Here is a 21,518-nt window from a genome sequence, read left to right as displayed (position 1 = left end):
GTGAAAGCAGTCCTTCACGCACAAGTATTCTGACCAGTCAGCAAAAGGATCAGATTGGTGAAGGAGCCAAGCTTTGTGTGCCTGTAAAAGACCTTTCTTCTTGCTTTGCCAGATAGTTTTACCTTCCTAACAAAACGTACAAAGACTGAATTATGGACTAACAAATACTATGCCATATTTTAATTTAATTTCACCCTAAAAGGAAATTCCCATGAAAATATTCCAGATAAAAATCAGAGTTATCAAAAAACGTTAAATACGTTTTTTTCATCATTGATCAGTTTTCATCTTTAGTCAATCTAGGATTTGTGGCATCAACTCCCATTGGTTTCTTCGGCTCCACTGCAGTGGGTTGTGTATATTATCTCCTTCATATTCACAGTAAACTTATGAAATATGTAATAGTGCTTCCATTTTTGCTGATGAATAGGTTCTGACTCAGAAATCAAGTGGTGTTCCAGAGTCTCAGAGTAACCGAATCTGTACGTTGTAGGGCCATTCTTAAAACTGAGGACTTGGGCTTCCCTGGTGGCGCAGTGGTTGAGAGTCCACCTGCCGATGCAGGGGACACGGGTTCGTGCCCCGGTCCGGGAAGATCCCCCATGCCGCGGAGCGGCTGGGCCCGTGAGCCATGGACACTGAGCCTGCGCGTCCGGAGCCTGTGCTCCACAACGGGAGAGGCCACAACAGTGAGAGGCCCGTGTACCACAAAAACAAACAAACAAACAAACAAACAAACGAACAAAAAAAAAACTGAGGACTTGTGGTTTAGTCTAGAGTGCGCTTTTAACTGTATTACATTTTCCAGGACAAGGTTTCGACTCCTTTTTCCAGAGTGTTTGTCTCTGATTCCATTTTCTTGGATATCACAGTCACATAGAAGGAGTAGACAGTAGAACACTTGGACTAGTAAAGTGGGGGGCACCCTGGAATTTACTGACTGTTCACATCTACACAGGTTGTTACAGGGCTACCATCACAAGCATGGATCCACCCTGGAAGGAAGAGTTTTCAAGTCACAGACATTTCTGGATATTAATTTTAAAGAAGCCATTGAGACCAAATATCAGTGCTTAATATAGAAAAGTGAAAAAAGTAATTTGCTTTTCTATTGTGAATTATATGATGTATATGTACAAAAATGCACACACACATACATGTAAATGCATAGGTATGTAGAACAAAAACGCAATTATTGACATAAATAATTTGTTAGGGGCATACTTCTTCCCCCCCCCATAATATGCACGTGACATGGTGAGAGAGTTTGTGGATTTTGCTCTGTGTTATATTTCCCTCTCCTAGGGCAACGATACAAGAAAACCTAACTGTTGATTTAAAGTTAAGGAAATACATGCAAATTCAAAGATTTGGTTTTGTTGTTGGTTAAAATCATATATATCTATAACAGAAAACAGGTATTCTCCACTCTTGGTTTTTTACTAAATCAGGTAAGCTCTAAAAATAGAAATTAATAATAAAATAGCGTGAATCCCATATACTCTGGAAATAATACTTACTATGAACCCAGTGCTCTGGAAGTGTGTGGAAAGAAAGAAAGTGGCTAGCAAATTCCGGACACAATCTGCAAATTGAGTCCCTCTAAGTTTAGCAAACATTTTAACAATCAGAAGAACCTCAGGAGATGTAGAAGACAGATGGAAAACACCTCTCTTGGGTGTCAGGGGAGTAAAAATTTCCTTATATGAAGGGAGAAATGAAGCCCATTCTGAAAAATAACAGTCCTTTCAGAGTCACCTTGATTTTACTCTTTCTCACTTATCTTACGTGGGTTTCAATTTTTCAGACACCTCGACCGTGGGTGCTGTGTGGTAAGATGTAGTTCCACAAACTCCAACCCACAAGTTCCTGATTTTCAAGTCCTATAAAATGAATTAAATTCGGAGTCCTAGCACAGTAGACCCTAACCTTCAAAATACTGACATTTATCTCTCAGGATATTTTTTTTTTTTTTTTTTTTTTTTTTTGTGGTACGCGGGCCTCTCACTGTTGTGGCCTCTCCCGTTGCAGAGCACAGGCTCCGGACGCGCAGGCTCAGCGGCCATGGCTCACGGGCCCAGCCGCTCCGTGGCATGTGGGATCTTCCCAGACCAGGTCACGAACCCATGTCCTCTGCATCAGCAGGCGGACTCTCAACCACTGCACCACCAGAGAAGCCCCTCTCAGGATATTTTATAAGCTTTTCTCAAGTCAGATTCCTCTGTGAATCACTTAAGTTTAAGGAATCTTCTGACCTTTTCCCTCAACTACCATAATTGACAAGATGTCTCCAAAACATCAGGAGGTGCCTGTGTTCCCTGTCTGCTGCCACAGTGATCAACAGCATCACTTGTTACTCATTTAGCATTAAGTAGCAGATAAATGAAGTTGCTACATCATTTCCAATAAAGTTTACTTACAAACCTTGGGCATAAGGGGCGCATTCCTTTTGTAAATAGGAATATTCTCTTAGCCTGGATAGATCAGATCTTAAAGTTCTAAATTTAAGGAATTCCTCTAATGAAGGGCATATTAAAATTTATTGACTGAGTGTTTTACTTAACCATTGTTTTTTGAAATTCTATTAAAATGGTTCATTGAAAAGATACCTGTTTCACACAATGTCTATCTCTATGTTCTTCATACAAAGCCATTTAACTAATACTAATCAACTAATAGACTCTATGCAAAAGAATAAGTTAAAGTTAAACCTTTGAGTTATCTTAGACTTAATCTCAAAGTTAAATTTTAATTATATTTTGAAAGTCGAAAAGCTAAGGTGATTCTGTAATTTTATGTCATGGCTTCTAGGGCACTTATGTCGTACATAGAGTGTTATTTTATAAACATTTTTTTTTCCTAGACATGTATTGCTACTCATGAATCTAATGGGATTGATATCATCATTGCTTTGATTCTAAATGACATAAACCCTCTTGGTAAATATCGAATGGACCTGGTGCTCCAACTAAAGGTAGAGTAAATCCACTATTCGGGGGGGGAAGTGACATTCTCTATATAAAACTCCCTTTCAGAGTTGACTCTGAATCTTCAAGTAGGTCTTGTAAAAAGCAAGGTATTATCGTATTTTCAACTAATGAATTGGCAGAAAGGGATAGTAAAAGCACGGTGAGCACTAAATTTCTGATAAAGTGTCAAATAAGATTTGAGATAATGTTAGTTGGAGGGTACTTTACTGGAGGTTTTTTTAAGCAGCCACTTTGTTTTGCTGTTTTTCTTCTGCTTTTATTTTCTATTTTTCATTATATAGAGGAGGAAAAGGTTCTGAACATTCACTATCCCATATATTTTTAAGTCGTCTTGACTACAGAATTCTATCTAGCAAGTCACGATTAAGGAGACTATGTCAGAGGAGGGCTGCATTTTAGTTTTATGTCTCTCTACTTTCTAAAAGTTGTTTTCTTTTATTATATATTAGAATCTTATTTTTTCCCCCAAATAAGCTAAGCCATTTTCACACTCCCTTTGAGGAGGTGCTTCAACTTAAACCATGCGCATACTTCCCAGCAGTTCCGTTGATCAGAGGTCAGGAGCACAATGGCATTTTGAAAAAAATTTCTTCAACTTTTTGTTCAAGTAGAAACAGATAAATGAATATACACAAGAAATGATATAATCCCAAATATAAAGGCATGCCGTTCAATTGAGATGAATTATTAAAGACCACATATGTTTAGTGTTAAACAGGTTTAAAAATCATTGGTTAAATAAAATTTTTCTGTAAAGACAGGTCGATCCAATATCATAGAGAGAATAAAGTTTAACTTTTTAATGGGTAAATTTATGGCCAAGAAGAATAGAAATGATATTTCTATAATTATGCTTCTAAATATAGATTTAGATATATAATGGAATATATATTATATATATGTCCTACTTATGTGGAGATTGTGCTAATGGCTCTTAATAAGCAAACAAAGAGATAAGTGAACTATTTTCATTTGCAGTATATATAATCTTTGGGTATTTATCTTCATAGATTAGAAAGAAGGTGATCCTTATGTAGATTGAACGTGTGTCCTTTTCCTAATTAGCTTCATGCTTCACTTAGTAAAAACAGCCTAGGCCTATATAACAGCTTAATTTGAATTACTAGAAAAAAATTATTATATCTTGAATTCATTTTTAACCATAATTCATAAAGAAACAGGCTTTTAAAATTCTTTATTTACCTAGAGACTCTACCTTTAAATCTCTCTCTCTCTTTTTTTTTTTTTTTTGGCCATGCCACGAGGCTTGTGGGATCTTAGTTCCTCAACTACTAGGATTGAACCTGGGCCCTCGGCAGTGAAAGTACAGTCTAAATCTAACCACTGGTCCTCCAGGGAAGTCCCTAAGTCTCACTCTTAATTGACATAACTTAATGGGGAAAATACTGAAGGATTTGTCAACGTATAGGCATACAGATCATTTACAAATCCAGACCTATGTAAAAAAACCTAAATTAAATGATGGGGTATGACTTAACAGTACAAAGATACTCTTGGCTATTCAAATGGAAATCTTTTTTGAAAAAGGGTCATTTAAAATTTCATTTATGTTTCTAGGCATAATTTATATATACCTTTTCAAAATATGACAGTTGGATAGATCAAGGTATGTATAAAATACAAAATGAATGAATTTGACTTGAAATATTCATAGTTTTCTACTTAAAGAAAGAAGTGAGTGTACACTTCTAAACAATCCATGAGGCTTTGTACATAACGGCCAATATGAGAACAATGTTTGTAAGACAGAATGATATAGTATATCGGCAAATTTTAGAAGGTATAGGTAGTGTGCTTTTAATTATAAATTCTCCAGAACATTATAGAGATTCCATATTAAAAATGTTAAGGTTTTATTTTATACCATCCACCCTTAAATTTATACTTAACCAGTTATAATTTTAAGTATATTTAACTTTACTAATTTGCTATACCATTTTATGAATTTTCTGATGCATATATCTTGTCCCTTTTAATTTATATTTCATAACTGATCTGGGACTATAAAGTGCTAAATTTATAAATAGGTAGGTTTTTTTGTTACTATTTTTGGTTTTTTGGTTTTTGTTTTTCTTCTAAGGACTCCAGCTTCCTTTGGAAGAAAATCCTCTATTAACACACATGAATTTGATTTCTAAGCATATACAGGCTCTTGTACTTTCAAACTGATTCAAATTTCAGTAAGTCATTTACAAGATTTCTATTCCTCCAACATAGTATGAAAAAGATTGGTCAGAAAAAATGCCGTATTGCCAATAGCATTCTGAAATTGGATGTATTTTTAAGCTCTTACGTATTGGGCCTGCTGAGTGAGGTTCATTAGAGAGTACGGTTAGCGTTGCCAGGGTTTTAGTTTTCAATTCTATGGGGTCAATTAATATTGCTCTAAGGATCTAAGCTCTCCACTAACACTGGAGCCTTATTTTTTTAGGTATGTTGTTTATATGGGATGCTAGGTTATACAAAATGAATTTTAGGATTAGTACAAATCTGTAAAAATTGAAAATGGAACAGAAAAAATAATGCTACCTTTCCCACAAAATCCTAACATCTTTTTAGGGTGGGTTAGTGACGTTGCTATCATCATCACCATCACATTATCATCATCGTTACTAATATTAGCCATTTAATCAACAGGCTGTATTTCTGAAAGAAAAATAGTTGGGTAGAATTTGGTATTAAAAATCTCCAGTGTAATTAATTTGCACAACTTTAACAAGATTTGTATTGTGAATGCCTGCATCACCAAACAACTGATTCAATTTAAGTTTTCATCCCGTAAGATGTTAATTTTGAGTCACTAAGAAGCATCTTAGAGCCATTTGGCTCTGCATGTGTGGAGGATGAGATTTTTATCCAAGTGAATATTACAAAAACACTATAGAAATATCTCCCAGGTCTGTTTATCATCTTGCAGTGTGCCACAATTCTAGGGCAGTGCTATTGAAAACACAGTATAAAGAAACATCATTCCAGGGACTTCCCTGGTGGTCCAGTGGTTAAGACTTCACCTTCCAGTGTAGGGGGTGCGGGTTTGATCCCTGGTTGGGGAGCTAAGATCCCACATGCCTTGCGGCCAATAAACCAAAACTTAAAACAGAAGCAATATTGTAACAAATTCAATAAAGACTTTAAAAAAAAAAAAAAAAAGAAACATCATTCCAAATGTCGAGGATATTGTACTTTGCGTTGCAAGATGGTGTATAACTATGTTGTACCCGTTTTGGATAATAAATTGGCTGTATCAGAAACATTTCTGATTTCAATATGTAAGCGTGTTTGAGACAATATATTTATAAACTAAATTAGAAAACACCAAAGACAACATAAGGTGTTTTTATTCTCTGTTAAACAGAAATAGAAAATATTATTCTTCTACAACCCAGATGGTAAAAATGTTGCATATATGCTACCATGTAGGGAGACTAGTAAACTGTTATCAATAAATATTTTGTTTCTAACTCATGAATTTAGAATTTTATAGATTACTTTTCACTAATTATTGCTCAAATTTATTTAAAATTTTGATTTGCTAGTGTGTGTTAATGTTTCGTGTTAAAACAATTATGCTAAATTCTTTGTAAATTATATGCCATTTTTGTGGAATATGTCATTGATACTGGTGTCTTGTTAAAGTTTCATCATAGAAATGCCTATTTAGGAAATAGTCAAGGAAGATATGATTAGATTTTAATGCATTATGTATAAACTCAATTTTGTGTTTAAAATTCCTTTTCACCAATATTTAAAATATCCTTTGTAACATATCTCTCATATTCATTATTTTTATTTTGTGTTAACAATAAAGTAAAATACTCTATTTTAAAATGTTAATAAGCCAAACTAAATTAGCAGTTTAAAATTCTGCTTGATTTAAAAAAAAAATAGTCCTGATAATCTCAATTAAAACAAATTGAGGGGATCATTAATCCATGAAATAGACCTTTCATGTGTATCAACTCAATCTGTATCTCTAGAACAATGCCTCCAAGCTTTTGCTGGCCATCATGGAAAGTAGACATGACAGTGAGAATGCAGAAAGAATTCTATTTAACATGAGACCCAGAGAACTGGTAAGAAAACTTTTGAAAGCTGTGTTAATAATGTGTAACCTAAAAGGGACAATTTATAGTGTGCATGTCAGGGGAAATGTCTGCTGCCTTTCACTGCTCTACCAAGGCACCATGGCACATCAAGACCTGCTATTACAAGTACCTCAGAAGCCCCATGATAGCGAAGGCCTGTGTGATTTGGGTCCTGATTTCTTCATTGGCTTTATCCACTTTAAGTGCTTTTCTTAACTAGATTTTCACACTTGCCTAAACTATCTGCAAATTATTTTTTGCCAGAAAAAAATTTTGCTTTAGTTTTTCTATTGGAATATAGGTGAGGAAGGTATATAAAAATGTTTGTACCCCTCAAAAAGTTGATTTATACCTCTTTCTGAAAATAAAAACAAAATAAATATCTTTGGTAATTGTTCTTATTAATAAAATGTTACACAGTACTCAGCCTAGAGGAAACTGTGTGGAGACCTGCTGGGAATTCCACAGAGATCATTAGTGTGTCTTCCTGTTGTAGAAGTTACATTTTCCTCCTCACTTGTGACATGGAAATTATGAAGAAATATCACCATGCTTTAAAATCATTGGGTTTCAAAAGCATTGAGAACATTCTCAAACCATATAAGCCAGTGCCCCAATGACTAAGTCCCAGTCTTATAAACACCATTGTTGGTGCTATGGGGAAACCTGTGAAGGCACTCTTTTGCTCTCTTTAATAGTAAGGGATGGATTCAAAGAAGGCAGATAAAGAGAAAGATAAGATGCAGTTTGATTTAACATACATTTAATGAGAGCATAGGACCTGCAAAAAACAAAAACAAAAAACTCCATCCATGGAAGGCAGTGGGCTAAGAGGAGCAAGGCGTTCCTTATTCTTATGCTTAAATGGAGCCGTGAGTTATATATTCATTCGACAATATCTCTGCACAATAGCCCTTTGAAAATACCATTTCCTTTGCCTACAACATTTTTATCCCCTCATCTACTTCTTGCCTGAGTTAGTGCCCCTGCCCTATGCTTGCTGAGTGTCTCACAGTTGTGTTGGCCTCTTGATTTGCTGACAGTAAGTTCCCTGAGGGCAGATACTCTGTTGTATCCACTGTTGGGTCCTCAGGGCAGAGAACAGTGTCTAGCACCATGTGTTCTTGTTATTAGTGGGCCCTTAATAAATAATGGATGTTTATCAGGGTTCCAACATCTCCCAGTTGATGGGAACTCTGGCACAGTCAACATTAAAAAACCAAAGCCAAATTTCGCAAAGAAAACAGGGAATATTGTAGGAAAATACTTCCATATTCATTTAAATACAGATGGTTTCCTAGGCTGTTTTCATTTAGAATTCTTTTATACTTTTCAAGTCTTAGGAAGCATTCCAAGTTTTAATTACACCTCATAGATGATGTAAATGCATGTTGTTTGTGGCATTTCAAGCCTTCTTGTTCCCCTTTGTTTTTTGATAGGTGGATGTGGTGAAGAATGCCTATAACCAAGGATTGGAATGCGATCATGGGGATGATGAGGGCGGAGATGATGGTGTTTCCCCAAAAGATGTTGGACACAATATCTATATTCTGGCCCATCAGGTGTCACATTTTATATCTTTATATTGTTTTGCTAATCTTATCAATCATGTCTTGTGTCAACGCTTGCTATCATATTTTCAAGTTCTGGTCCCTCCATTTTTTCAGCACTTGCCTTCCTTGCTCTGGGTCAAGGAAAAGAAAAAGCTCCCAGAATGCCTGATGGTGCCTCCAGGGCTGTGCTAGGGGCTGATCCGCAAGAAAACGATACCTGGTACCAAAAACTGGGCCAGCAGGGAGGAGACAATCCCATATCCGAGCCTGAGGAATAGGTAAACCTTGGCAGCAGGTGGAAGTCTTGAAGGAGAGAGGAAAGAGGCTACTGAGAAGATAGAGAGTATGAAGTAAGGGATTGCATTCAGGTCAAAACAGGCTTCTGGCCTCTTTGAATTGTAGGTTGGCATGTTTCCTGCAGAAGCTCTAAAGTGACAGCCTCTAACTGGGTTTTGTTGGACTTCTAATAAATATAAGGCTAAATTTACAGTCTTTTGAAGGAAAACCATTTCTATTTTATAGTAACTTGTGAAAACAGGTGCTTGATAAATTTTATTTGATAAATTTAATTTCATTAACCTGAAGATCAGCTTTAAATTTGCATCTTCTAATGCAGAGTTTTTAGAAGTTAAAAAATTGAAATGACATATGCCCATTTGATTTTATCCATATAGCTCTCATTTTCTTACAGCATGAAGTCCAGACTTCTAGACGTTCCCAATCTCTCTTTCTAGTCATTTTCTCCCACTGACAATCTCTTCCTTTTCCTGCTTCCCTGTACATCTTACCAGATAATTGAACAAACATTGGTAGCTATAAGTAAGACTCTGAGTAGGTTAATCTTTTTAGTTTTTAAATTTTTCCACTTTTATTGAGATGTAATAGACATACAGCACTCTGTGAGTTTAAGGTGTTAAAAGTTTCCTCTTTTAGACAGTTATTGCCCTTCTCTGTCCTTTGTATAACTCCCTAATGTGTGTAACCATGAATATAATTTTTACAAAAAATTCAGGGAAGGAGGGCTTCCCTGGTGGCGCAGTGGTTGAGAGTCCACCTGCCGATGCAGGGGACCACGGGTTCGTGCCCCGGTCCGGGAAGGTCCCACATGCCACAGAGCGGCTGGGCCCGTGAGCCGTGGCCGCTGGGCCTGCGCGTCTGGAGCCTGTGCTCCACAACGGGAGAGGCCACAGCAGTGAGAGGCCCGCGTACCGGGAAAAAAAAAAATTCAGGGGAGGAGTCAAATTCTAAAAGATACTAATACAAGAAGCTGGTATCATTTTGTAATATAGTTGCACCATTGAGAAGATTTTTAGGTCTCTCACAGTGTAGTGAAATGCACAGATAGAACAGAAGAAGGTGAGGGCACATGGGTTATAGCTAGGAAGACAAGAGAGAATTTTAGTTATTGAGGAACTGAAAGTTAAGGTGAAGGGCCCACTGAAGGAAGTAGAACACAGAGATTTAGGATGTGGAAAAGAAAGGGAGAGAGAGGGAGAGAGAGAGAGAGGGAGGAAGGGAGGGGGAGAGAGAGAGAGAGAGAGAGAGAGAAAGGGGGAGGGATAGAGAAAGAGGGAGGGATAGAGAAAGAGAGACAGAGAAAGAAAGAAAGAGAAGGAAGGAAAGAAAAGAAAGAGAAAGAAAGGAAGGGAGGAAGGAAGGGAGAAATAAATTGGGTGACAGGAATTGAATCAAGCTGGAGAAGGACTGTCCAGAGTCTGAATGAGTCTGAATGAGCCCAAACTGAGAATTAAAATCATATTGCTTTCTAGAATGAATATAGAAATACAGTGACACAGCATGGGTACATGATCAAGGAGTTATTTCAGAAGCTGTAGCATTGTGGAAGGAAAACAGCAAAAAAGAGAAGGGCAGAATGAGCAGTAATAAATTTTAGAAGAAGGAAGTCAGGGAATACAGCCACCCATGTCCTTTTGACTGAAAGCTAGTGTTGCTCTGTCTGGAAAGGTTATCCCAGCTACACGAGCAAGACCTGACCCTGTGTCTTTTAAGTGGGAAATGAACAACCAGACCAGCCAAGTCAGACCTAGAACAAATAGAGGAGTAGATGTTTTCTTCATACCCATGAAGAAAAAGTTTAAAAATGCAGTTTCATGTTACTACTTATAATATGAGTAACAATAAAAAGATCAACGTCAAGAAAAGACCTATGTTAGGTCAGTCCAGTTTTAAGCTGGATTAAGTTTAAGAGTAGAGAATACAGATTTTTAAAAACAGGTTAAGGTGAAGGTCGAGAAGAGTGGAGAATAAGGATAAAGGATGCAAGTGCTAGTCATGGATTGAAAGATAACGATTTAAAATGTGAAAGAAGTTTAAAATGAAGACAGCATAAGGTCAATGAGTTTGATGGATTTGAGTTTATGAAACTGCTAGGAGAGAACAGATTAAATTCAACGATGATGGTGGAATTGTCTAAGGAGTGGGAATTCAGAAGCAGTTAAAAAAAAAAGTAACAAGGGGTTAAAAACAACTTACTGAAATGAAGAGATGAAACAGTGGATGTGAAAATGGTCTGAATGGTTGTCTAGAGGTTTCTGAATTTCTGAAAACCAAAATGTTAGAAAAGTGGTAGTTTGCAGAGCTGGGATGGTACAATATAGAGATACATAAATAAAGCCAGTCTTCAGGAAGAGAGAGAATGTCAGACTGAGTGAGGGGAAGAAGGAGGTTCGGAATTGCTGAATACTTAAGGGCTTGTGGTTAAATTGTAAGAGTGTAAACACGAAACGAGAGTCCATGGGAGTCCCTTCTAGGAACTCAAGGAAAGGACAGGAATGGCAAAATATATGCAACAGTATATGTAACCAGCAGTGTAGTTAAGCAAAGGTCTGCTCACTTTCTTACAGTGACACAGGAAGTTGTTGCCTTGCCACTTTATAAATGTGTTCTCTGTGAGGTGACTCCTCCCACCAATTTTAATGAAAAAATCAGTTTTCACCCAGAAGAGAGCCCGCTGTGCTCTTTTGATCTTTCCACAAATGACTCCTTTGGCTTTCTCTAGGCCAGGATATTGTGCTGGTTTCTTAGGAGGCCAAAGATGGTTGCTGAGTTCGTTGTGAACCTGTTGTCCAAATAGCCCCCATACTGAGACACAAATGCCAAAGACAGTGGTTGTGAACACAGCTTCAGAAGTAGCCATGTAGCTGTGCTCCAAGAGTTTTCTTGCATCCAGGTTTGGCTGTTTTCATCGCGAATGCAGAATCGTTTGGCTCCAGCGTGCTAATGACCATGCAGATTGATTTCTGCCTTTGCACAGCTCAGTAATTCCAAAACTGAGGTTCAACTTCCTCCTTGTTTTACTATAATCATCTTTTGTACAGACAGTTTATTTTGGTGCCCTCAGACTTTCAATTTTTGTTGTTATTCTTTTCATGGTAGTGAGGTAGTTCTGCTTTTTCCACCATGACATCCTTTTGGCCCTTCCTGTGGTTGGTGTTACAAGAAAAAAATAATGCTTCTTGTAAGTGTCTTGTCTGATCTACATAGAGCTATAAATACATCAAAAAAGGGAATTTCTTAAGTTCTAATACCATAGTGTCGTGCAGAGAATTTCCTTAAAATTCAGCTGTGTGTCCGTTTTAGACTTTCTGTCCTCCACATGGCCTTCTCATGCGTCTCTGTCTCCTCTGTCTGCTCTAGTTTTGATCTTTTATATTCTGCTTTCTTCCTGTTCCTTCTCTTTATTCCTGTCTTTCTATAGAACAATCGCTGCCTGCAATCTAGAACATTGCTCAGTACTTTAGGTTAAGTTTAACATATAAGTCATATTGTTTCTTTGATTCCATGTAGCGATTTCTGTTTTTCCAAGACTTTTAGTTTAGCTTCATTTCTTCCTCAGTTGTGCTGAGATATAATTGACATATAATATTGTATCAGTTTAATGTGTTACAACATGTTGATTTGATACATTTATATGTTGCAAAATGATTACCACCATAGCATGAGTTAACACCCAATCCAGTAACATAATATCATTTTTCTTTTGTGGTGAGAACATTTAAGATCTCCTCTCTTGGCAACATTCAAGTTTATGATACACTATCATTAGCTATAATCACTGGGCTGTACATTAGATCCTCAGAATTTATTAATCTTATAACTGGTAGTTTGTACCCTTTGACCCCCATATCTCTCCCTCTTTCCCCCACCTCCCAAACGCTGGTGACCACCGCTCTACGCTCTTTCTCTGAGTTTGTCATCTAAGTGAGATGCACAGATAGAACAGATGCACAGGGCACATCTAAGTGATCTTATACAGGATTTGTCTTTCTCTGTCTGACTTATTTCACTAAGCGTAAGGCCCTCAAGTTTCATCCAGGTTTTTGCAAACAGAAGGATCTCCTTTCTCATGGCTGAATAAGATTCCATTGTATATCTATACCACATCTTCTTTATCCGCTTATCCATTGACAGACAGCTACATTGTTTCCATACCTTGGCTATTGTGAATAATGCTGCAACGACACCCTTTATTTCAATACCTACTAGAATTAAGTATAGGGAGAAGTGTTATGTGCTTTTCAAGATGGGGAGAAATATTATATAGCAAGCCTGTGGAAAGCAAAAATAACTCCTGGCTCTTAAGGCAGGAAAGCATGGATCCCTTTCATTGGATATGTGAAATTATTTTTTAAATATAGGCTTTAAATTTTTTCATCAGCATTTCCCCATGTCATTAAATAGTCTTTGAAAATGTAATTTTAATGTCTGCATAATTGTTCATCATTTGAATGTACCATAATTTATTTAATCACTCTTTATTGTTAGACATTTAGGTTTCTAATGTTTTTGATATTATAAATTATGCTATGATTAACATCCTCATACATTAATCCTTGTCTGCTACACTGACTATTTGCCTAGGATAAATTCCAAGAAGTTTAATTACTAGGTTGCAGGGTAGTAACTATTTTATGGTTGTTTTTTTTTTTTTTTTTTTTTTTTTTTTGCGGTACGCGGGCCTCTCACTGCTGTGGCCTCTTCCGCTGCGGAGCACAGGCTCCAGACGTGCAGGCCCAGCAGCCATGGCTCACGGGCCCAGCCGCTCCGCGGCATGCGGGATCCTCCCGGACCGGGGCACGAACCCACGTCCCCTGCATCGGCAGGCGGACTCTCAACCACTGCGCCACCAGGGAAGCCCCTATTTTATGGTTCTTGATACACATTATAAAATTGTTTTTCACAGTGTGATGGTAGTCATCTTACTGAATCTTAAAATTATTACCATTTAAAAAAAGCTTCTCCAAGTTGATAGTGTCAGGAACATAATGACCACTCAACACATGTTTGCTGAATGAATTAATGAGATAGATGAAAAGGGATCTCATTTTAATTCACATCTTTTGGATTACTAATAAAATGGACTGTCTTTTTTTGTTTGTTTGTTTGTTTTGCGGTACGCGGGCCTCTCACTGTTGTGGCCTCTCCCGTTGCGGAGCACAGGCTCCGGACGCGCAGGCTCAGCGGCCATGGCTCACGGGCCCAGCTGCTCCGCGGCATGTGGGATCTTCCCAGACCGGGGCACGAACCCGTGTCCCCTGCATCGGCAGGCGGACTCTCAACCACTGCGCCACCAGGGAAGCCCTGGACTGTCTTTTAATATGTTATTTGGTCATTTCTATTTATTATCTGAATTACTTGAAAATGTGTTTACCCATTCTTCAGTTGGGGTTCATTTTTGTCTTAGTGAACTTTAGTTAAGGTTAATAAATCTTAGTCATAGTAGTTAGGTCTACTTCATCCTGGTTCATTTGCTTTTTAATGTTTTAATGATAGTTTTCTTCCACCACCTTGAGGTCTGTTAAACACTTACCTAGATTTTCTTCTAGTGTATAATGAATTCAGTTTTTGCTTTTAACTATGTAATTTTTCTGTGTCATAATGCAGGAATAATAAAAAGGTAAGTTCTTGTGTTAATTTATCTCTAAAGACATAGTCCAAGGTTTAGTAGTAACAGCGGTCCATGGGGGAAGGGTTTGTAGTAGTTATGTGAGTGTGGTGTAGGGCATGTGCGACCTTTACTGGAAGAGATCAGAGTCCAAATCCAAACCACCTTCAGGGCCCAACAAAAATGAGTGATATGGGGGCAGGTGAGGCTAGGTCGATGGGGTGATATGGTAAACCTGTTGCTTACCTCTTCCGACTTTCCACCTGGGCTTGTAGGCTCTGAATTTCTTCTTCTTTCACTATTTCAAAAAGTCTGAATTTTGAAATTTAAGAAAATGTGAAAGCTCCTAATTTTTAAAAGTTGGCAACTCATTCAAAAATTTGTAAAACACTGAGCAGTCGAAGCAAAACTCACCAGCAGGCAAAATGCAGCTCATGAGCCATAGTTTGCCACTTGTAGGGTAAAGGATCTAAAGTCCTCGTTCCTTTTTTATTCAGTTGCATGGACTTTTGAGTGCTTTACCAGATGTCAGGCACTGTACTAGATACTAGGATACAGTAGTGAAGGAGACCAACAAGAGATCAGCTCTCAGGACATTTACATTCTGACTGGGAGCAGTGACAAATAGACGAACCAGAGATAACAGATAGTGACACAGGCTACGCAGTGAATGAGAAGAGGGTGTGATGAAAGACACTCAGGAGGTGCTGTTGTAGATTGGCTGATCAAGAGGGTTTTCTCTGGGAAGGTGAAACTGAAGTTAGATCTAAGTGAAAAAGCAAAAGTCAGCAGTATATAATGGTGCAGAGTGTGGGGGAGCATCCCACAGATGGCTGGAAAGTGGCAGTGAGCTTGGCATGTTTACAGGAATAAAAGACCTGTGTAGCTGGACCTTCAACCAGCCACCAGCACTTGAACACTATAATACTCACAAACACTGCACCTGAGTCTCATTTATTATAAGATAGTCATTCAAGAACATTTACTGAGCACCTCTTATGTCAAGCATTGCTTCAGTTGCTAAGATAGAAAATGAATAAAGATGCCATCAAAAAGCTCACAATTGAGTGTGTGTTGGAGGGGGGAGAGGGAGACAAATAAGTCATTATAACTGAATGTACTTAGGTTAAAATGGAGGTGTGCGCAAGACACGCTTCCCTGAGGAGTCAGGAGAGAATTCATGGAAGAGGTGACACTTGAACTAAATCTTGAAGAATAGGGGGAAGGGGGAGAACATTCCAGGCAGAGGTAATGACTTATGCACCATAGATATTTTAGAGAAAGGAACTTCTTTGGGGAATATTGGTAAGGATTTTGTGTGGTATCTACTTATGTGTTTATATGAAATGAATTAAAATCATTTGAATTGAGTCAACATCTTTGATAACTGTAATGACCCTGATTGTAGGCATTTAACAAATATTGCATGAATGAGTGAATGAATGAGTAGGACATGATAACACTTTAAAAATTTAGTATTTTATAATTTAAGTATTATAATAAAAAACTGAATAAAAATATTTTATTGTTATCATCATTATCATCGAATATCATAAAATTAATGATATTTTTCCCCACTGGAGTGTAAATCCTTGTGCACAGACAGTTATTTTTTTCTGTTCCTGTGTCAAGTACATACCCAGCTATGGTAGATACTCAAGAAGAGTTTGGGGGAATAATTTCTTGTAAAAATGCATGTGTGCTGAGAATATTTTTATATAATGAAGGTACTCTGGAAGATTTATAGAATCCTACAAAATTGATATTAGCATTCTGGAAGTCAAGGATCTTATTGAACTGCTATGGACTTCCTTTTTAATTTTGTAGTTTATTCTTTGCTAATCATGTCAGCAAACCCTACATAGGTAGGACCCTATGATATCTTCCCTCATCAGGAACTTTTCTTATTTTCATTCATGATGCCACCTTTCTGCTGAACTAATATCTCCTCCTGTTCTTAAAATTCACTTAGTATTACCTTAATTCCTTTAAACTTCAAATTGAAACCTACTTACCCCATTTCCAGTCAACAATGATCTTCCTTTATTTTGAGTTCTTATATCTATTATGTTCACCCCAAACTGCATACATTCTTTCACACTAGCTTATGCTGTGTATAATTCTACAGTTGTTCTTTATTTCATGTATATAGGTCTAGGCTACATAATTAGTAGCAGATTTACAAAATCTGGGTACCCATAAGGCCTCATTAAAAAACAAAACAAAACAAAAAAACTTCCCACAAAGAAAAATATCACAGGGAAAAATGCTTAGGTATTTAAATCCTCAAATAGGCACCTACATATCTTTCAACAAGCAACAGAGAATCTTGGGATTACAGCCATTTATATGACCTCTCAGATTCATGGTGAGTGGGAGCAATGAAAAAATATAGTCCAGGAAATGGATCGAAATTGGACTTCTAATTGTTAGTTTGCTGTGAGGATCTTGAAGCCAAGTTCAGTGGAAGCAAATATTTTTCTGCTTAACATTTCATGTTTGGTAGATTTATATTTATTTCTGAGTGACATAATTATTAGAGCATCAGTCTGAATTCTAGCAACATAAGAGGCCTTCACGGTGTCTTCAGCTCCTCCTTAGGTCTGCTCTAATTTCAACTGTATTCATTGAATTCAAAATCTATTAGGAGAGCTAGAGATACCAGGCAGGGCTGCATCTATATATTTTTTTTTTTTCCATGCAGGGAAATACATACATCTCCTAGCATATTTTAGACCTTTGGTTTGTTACCCTGTCCCCAGCCAAAGCCAATATCTCTTTCTTTCCTTTCAGGGGAGAGGATGGTAGGAACTGCCATCCTGTTTCAAGGACTGGGATGCTTTCTGTCATGCTGACAGAATTTGCTAGATATCTTGATAGTCCTCATTAATATGGGTTTTTTTCCTTAGAATTTTGGTCTCATAGCTGCTGCTGCTTGAGCTATATTCATTTTAAGGGATATGCATATACATTACTCTAAGTAGCTAAATTTTAATTTGTACTGAAGTCATATGAAATGTATGTATTGCTCAAACTACTTAAAATGTTTTCCTTAGAGACTTAGGCTGCTTCACCTCTTTGCCACTTCTATTTTCTTATGCTTATATGTAGTAATCAGCATTGCTTCATTTACTTTATTTGTAGAAATAGAAGGATGAGCTTGTAATTGGATACATAACTTCCATCTTTAATATCTTTGAAGGGTTTTAACTAACAATTTCTTCATCTTTATTATTGCTTGTAGTGCAGAGAGTAGAAAACACAGCTGGGTTTTCAGCTCACAGAGGCACTTGTAGCTCAGCAATTTGCTGGCTAGAATATAGTACAAACAGCTTAACTCTTATTCACCCCGAACCCTGTATTTTCTCCATTAGCTGATTACATCACTCAGCTTCTCTGACTTCAGCTTTCTCTAAAAAAATATGATGAGTATCCATGAGCTATGTTTGCAGAGCAAACTTTCAGAGACCTATTGGACACTAACTAGAGAGTAGTTGGACCCTGATGGCTCTTTTACTGGAATAGATTATGTTTTAAATAACATAACAAAGTAACTAACCAGCTACTGGATATTTATGTATTTATTTATACCTTACCTACTTATAAAAGGAATTTGAGATTGAATAAGAAATGCACTTGTAAAATTAGACTGTTAGAATACAAGATCAAAGCCTTGAGAAGGAAAAGAATCTAAGTGTGCTAACGGTCTCGGCCAATATCCTCACTGTTTATCAGTGGTAGCTCTGAGCTTCTTGGTAACCAAGAGTAAAAAATAATGGGCTGAGCCTGTGCGTCCGGAGCCTGTGCTCCACAACGGGAGAGGCCACAACAGTGAGAGGCCCGCATACAGAAAATAAATAAATATATAAAATAATGGGCCATACAAGTCATACCTATACTATTCATTTATGACCAACTTATTACTGGTATTTAATTCTCAGATAAATGTATACAAGGGCAGAGGACAGCATGGTAAACAATGTTTTCTAAACTGTTCTGCAGAACGTACCAGAAAAAAAATGAACATAGCTGTTTTTAGTCCTCAGGGATAAATAATGATGTACACTTCTGAATTATAATTGAGTTGAATGTAAATAAACATGAAGTGTGTATGATACAACAGTCATTCTGAAAATAGATATGTAAGGTCACTTCATAGAGAGACTTTCATAATGTAGAAACTTTACAATATGTGAATTTAGTTGGAATAAAACTTGTTTAAATATCAAGAGATAGGGCTTCCCTGGTGGCGCAGTGGTTTAGAGTCCGCCTGCCGATGCAGGGGACGTGGGTTCATGCCCCGGTCCAGGAAGATCCCACATGCCGCGGAGCGGCTGGGCCCTTGAGCCATGGCCGCTGAGCCTGCGTGTCCGGAGCCTGTGCTCCGCAACGGGAGAGGCCACAACAGTGAGAGGTCCGCGTACCGCAAAATATATATATATATATCAAGAGATTATTTTATCAAATCGCAAAAAATAGGCTTATCCTAATTGCCTAGCTACGTGAAAAACCTGCAAATCTTGGCAAATAGATATGTAGAAATGTAAGCAACTGAAGGAACTTTGCCTGAAAACTTAACATAACTGCAGGTTTTCTTTTTTGAAAGAAATAGAAAAATCAGGTTCAGCTATTTTCCCCCTACAAGAAAGATATTTTTCTGTGTTGCTATCACAAGGCAGTTTGATGTAATAAAATAGGTTATTACAAACTAATGTTACTTTGAGCATTAATTATTCTATGTTTCTTGGCAACCAAGGCAAAAAAAGAAATATTTAAGTTACATGATACATATATAATGCAAAAAAAAACCCACCCAAAACCCAATCCTCCCCCAAAAACAACAAACCCATACTGATTATTAGTGAAGCACAACACTTCTTTGTACCTAAGGCTAATAGGAATTTACTGAGGGAACCCTCACTAGTAGTATTAATTACTGGTGATGTGATAGAGGTTTAGATTAATACAACTTAGTAATTTAAAAATGTCTGTCAGATACTAGATTAAAAAAAAAAAAGCTTAGCTGTATCCTGTTGCCGTGCATACTCTGTAATAATAAAAGGCAATTGAATTTTCAATAAAAATTTTAACATGATGCTATATAGACAATTGTCTCCACAAATATTCCTACATACACAATCCAGCACCTGGACAGAGCCTGGTGCATCAGAAGTGCTCCATCAGTGTTAAGGCTAATCAGATTTATTTTCATGACCTTCCTCAGCTAAATTCATTCTCAGTTCGTTCTTAATTCAGTGTAAATTTATTGATCACATACTATAACCTGGCTGTGTTCTCAGCAAACAGATCTAAATCCCTTGCTCAATGAGCCTGTATTCTTGTGGGGATGTCATCCTCCTTGAGATCACATTGCCTGTTCCTTTTGGGACAGGTATGCTGCAGACATCAACTGTGCCACAGATGGGGAATCCTGAGGGTGTGAAAATGAGAAATAGTCTCTACCCTCATGGAATTTACCTTTTATTACCGGGAGACATAAAGACAATCACAGCTCAGCAGCCCTGTGGAAGATGTGTCCCTGGGATGCTCTGGGATCTCAGGTTAGGGGTGTGCATGGGAAAATGAGTGTGTGGCTGCGACAGAGAGGGAGAGAGAGAGTTAGAGGAACAGAGATATAACTTTCCCCCGTACTCGATCATTTGCTCAGCGTTCAAGCAGGCAAATCAGCTTCTCTAAAAAACCCCTAGGCCATTGACCCATAGCTCTGCTCCCTTTTTTAGCAAAACGATCAAAAGTTGTATACAATCGCTACCTCCATTTCCTCTTTCTATTCTCTCTTAAATTCATCCCTGCCAGCCTTTCATCCTGACCATGCCGCCAGAACAGCTCGTAACGAGGTCACCAGTGACCGCCACCTGGATAAATCGAACAGCTTGTCCTCAGACTCCATCATTATTTGTCCTGTCACTAATATTTCACACAGTCGGCTGCTCTCTTCTTGAAATACTTAGCTTTCATGCAGCACGATTGATTTTCTGCTTTCTGCTTCCTCTCCAGCCCCTTATTCTCAGTTTCTGTCACTGGTTCCCATTCCTCTCCTGCTTCTATCAGAAGTGTTCTAATCAGAGTGTTCTAGGACCCATTCCATGGCTCTCTCGTCCTCTCAGTCGACACTCCCTCCCTAGATGATCTCACTCAGTCACGTGACTTTAAACTCCAGCTGTACCATAATAAATTCCCAATTTGTATCGTCAGCGTGAGCCTCTCCTCTGAACACCAGACTGGTATATGCAGCTGCTTGTTTGAGATCTGCATTTGAATGCCTTTTTAGGCCTCTCACACTTTACATATTTGTAATGAAACTCTTGATTCTCCCACCGTCTTTTAAACTTAGATACAGACCCAGACCCTGTGACTCCAGAACCTTAGTTTCTTCTCATTACTCTAACCCAAGGCTGGGTTGATGCCTGTGCTGTGTGCTCCCATCACACACTGTGCTTACTCTGATCACGGAACATATATCACTGAATTACTGTGGCCTGTTTACTTGTTTGTTACCACTAGACTCCAAGTTCAGCAAAGACAGGAGTTGTGTTTTATTCATTAATGTGTTGCCTAGTGCATAGGACTGTGTTTGATACAGTAAATACTTTTGATTGACTGAGTAAATGAGTGACTATTACAGTTAACAGGCGCCATAGATCACTAGAAAGGAAATAGGTTAATATTGGTGTTGCTATAGAGGGCTTTGTGGAGGGGCTAACATTTTAGATGAACCTTATGTATTGATAAGATTTAGATAAAAGGAGAAAAGAGGAAGGCATTTCCATCACAGGGAAGGAGAGAGCAGAGGAAGAGGTAATAGTCATCATGATATGTGTATGGAGGTGAGGAACTCTGGAACGCCACAACAAGGGATATGGAAAGCAGCGTGGTGCAGATGTAGAGGGAGAATGGAGGGACACATCTTAGCAAATTCTGGAGGGTTTTAAGCGCCAAAAAA

General features: G+C 37.8%; 1 protein-coding gene across 3 annotated transcripts in view; it reads left to right on the top strand.

Moving 5' to 3' along the window:
* Positions 1–21,518, top strand: part of ITPR2 (inositol 1,4,5-trisphosphate receptor type 2) — a 523,758-nt gene that overhangs the window by 370,229 nt on the left and 132,011 nt on the right. For all 3 annotated transcript variants that reach the window (XR_004483814.2, XM_033430221.2, XM_004270904.3), the window contains 3 exons: positions 2,864–2,974; positions 6,989–7,084; positions 8,536–8,658. Coding sequence is in view for 2 of the 3 variants with exons in the window: in XM_033430221.2 (XP_033286112.1) it covers positions 2,864–2,974; positions 6,989–7,084; positions 8,536–8,658 (330 nt within the window). In the remaining variant the exon portion in view is untranslated. The remainder of the gene's footprint in view (positions 1–2,863; positions 2,975–6,988; positions 7,085–8,535; positions 8,659–21,518) is intronic.

This window comes from Orcinus orca, chromosome 11 (genome assembly GCF_937001465.1).
Source record: "Orcinus orca chromosome 11, mOrcOrc1.1, whole genome shotgun sequence".
NCBI classification, from domain to species: Eukaryota; Metazoa; Chordata; class Mammalia; order Artiodactyla; family Delphinidae; genus Orcinus; species Orcinus orca.
This window is presented reverse-complemented; position numbering and strand designations above follow the sequence as displayed.